Here is a 2,500-nt window from a genome sequence, read left to right on the forward strand (position 1 = left end):
ATCACTTCGCAAACAACCGCGTAATGGCTTAATTGGAACCGTTAAAAGTTTGAATTGTTTCCTTACCTGAGAAGAAAAGTAGAGCTTTGCTATTTTCTGTTAACTCGCCAAGTTTATAGCCAAAAAAGTTTTTTGTGTCGTTCGTCGCGTGAAGTGCTGACATGGAGGTTGCTCGAGGTAAGGCGTCGTTTTCCTGTAGCATTCTTTGTCCTATTTACTTGAAACGAAGAATTTCTGCAAACATTTGCTTTCATATGTGTTTGTCATAAATAAACTTCGATTTTTGGGTCAAATTTTTCTTGTTAGGAAACGCTGAGTTCACGAAACGGCCTCTTCTACGCAAATAAACTGGAATTGTAAACAATCCATTGAGCAAAACATTCAGCTACAGTAAATGGAAAAACGCCGTTTTGAATCCTTCGAAGTCTTTTCTTGCCTTAAAAAAATCAACCCTTGGATTTTGTCTAATTTTAAAAGATCGTTCTCTAAAAAAAATGGGAAAAAGATCGAGCTCACACATTATCCACTCGCTAGGAGGTGAATATTGTTGAATAGTCCGAGAAAGCGAACCAATCAGATTGCTTGAATCACCAAGATCACTGAGTGTGTATATACTAATATGTATTATTCATTATGTAGTTTGTTTGGCGACTCCAAGTTTTACTTGCTTTAGCAAATTGCAGTAACTGTTTAAGTTATAACTTGTTTAAATAATGCAGCTGCATTTAGGATTGCTTAAATGTATGCTAGCTAGCGAAAATACCAAAATCACCATTACTTGCTCGTATTGTTCCAGGAAATTTTCTTCCACGGGACAGAATCTACAGAAGAAAAACAAATTGTTTCATGAAAACAGACCTGTGGACTGTACCTTCCTCGTTTTACTAATGATTAAATCTTGCAGGCGTTAAGATGCTAGAGCGAGACGCCCTGAACAGGGTAGTCTGCTTCACAACCGTTCTTTGTGTCGTCACGCAACGCTCTTCTTCGTCCCGAGGAGGAGAGTTGCGTGACGACACTAAGAACGGCTGTGAAGCAGACTATGAACAGGGTGAACTGACGCCTCAAGATTATTCTTAGTTTCCCTCGCTTGAAATAAAAGAATTATTTTCTTTGTCAATACAATTTCGGTTCAATGATACCTGAGGTTATTAAAATGTCAGTCAAACTGTTTCATTCGCGTTGAGGATCTGCAACAAAATTTCGGCAAGGCTCGGATTTGGCAAAACATGCAGTAGAGCCCTTCAAAAGGTGGATAATAATGCTATCCACAGGATAAATCCCTATCCAACGGAGAATAGTGCACTTGGTTTCCCTAATACTTTTTGAGCATTTTAGCAACTGGGGGCTGGTTTCTTTCTTGGTTTCTTAACCTCACCCAAATTCGATTTTCCATCTGCCGGAGGATTTCCCTGTATTTAGTTTCAAAACTGACTCTATATAAGAATCACACTGTATATAGTATAAACTTACTTGCACATGTCTTCTAATGTGCATTTTCCATTTCGAATGTTATACATTCTGAACTGAAAGATGAAATAAATTATGTTAGGAATGCTGAATTTAAATTGTCGTAATAAAAGCTAATACATAACTATTTAACAATTAATGAATGAGGCTGAGTATCTTAGGGACGGACCATTAGAAAAGTTATGGGGGGGAGGGTAAATTTTCGAGCCGCAGGAATTTTTTTTTCGTTATCAAATTGCTTGTATGAATTGTTTTTAGGTCATAGCATGAATATTTTTTAGGATTAATTGGCGTGCACGAATCTTTTTCCTTTAATTTTCCCTTGCGCGAATATTTTTTTTTGTACTTCGCCCGCCCCCCCCCCCCCCCCCATAAGTTTTCTAATGGTCCGTCCCTTATGAAGAATTATGGAGATCGAGAAGGGGGAGAGACCTCCATAATTCTTCATATGATACGAAAGCCGAATTCAATAATTGTTTTATTATTCATTCAAAATGATTCCTAGTTTAAAAACATGGCTAAAACATGCTTATCTCCATCGATGTTACGTTCATCTTCGATAGTGCACGTTTAGGTTTGTGCAGCTCCGCAAATATTCTCCAAATAGCAGACGTCGCACTTCGAGTTGTCTTTTAGCTATTTTTTCGCCTAGTTCTTACTCTTGAAACGACTGAAATGTCCGCCGTTTTTCAAGTTCACAGGCAAAACAACTCAACCTCGTCCCCAGGTCTTGTCAGTTAACGGTGCCTTAACCTGCGAAAACGCTGCATTTTTGAAGTCACTTCCTCGCTAAACACAAAATTCTTCCAAATTTGGTCATCAGTAACTGGTTATGGTGAATTAAACGTGTGCTTTTAGCCGACTCGGAATCGGGAAAATATTTTAATGAATAATAATTAATAATAATAACAATTTTAATAAGTAATAATTTTATTCAACTTTAAAAAAATATGTAGATAATTTACAGAAATATTTGGAGTAAGAATTAAGCACTATGCAACATTAAGAATAGTATAACTAATAAAAATAG

At 36.9% G+C, this 2,500-nt stretch overlaps 1 protein-coding gene across 2 annotated transcripts in view; it reads right to left on the reverse strand.

Annotated features, from left to right (window-relative positions):
- LOC140926754 (calbindin-32-like) overlaps positions 1–2,500 on the reverse strand; it is a 17,112-nt gene that overhangs the window by 3,275 nt on the left and 11,337 nt on the right. For both annotated transcript variants that reach the window (XM_073376455.1, XM_073376454.1), the window contains 2 exons: positions 1,474–1,526; positions 779–821 (listed from right to left, as the gene is read on the reverse strand). In XM_073376455.1, coding sequence (XP_073232556.1) covers positions 779–821; positions 1,474–1,526 — 96 coding nt within the window. The remainder of the gene's footprint in view (positions 1–778; positions 822–1,473; positions 1,527–2,500) is intronic.

The sequence above is a fragment of the Porites lutea genome, chromosome 2 (genome assembly GCF_958299795.1).
Source record: "Porites lutea chromosome 2, jaPorLute2.1, whole genome shotgun sequence".
NCBI lineage: Eukaryota > Metazoa > Cnidaria > Anthozoa > Scleractinia > Poritidae > Porites > Porites lutea.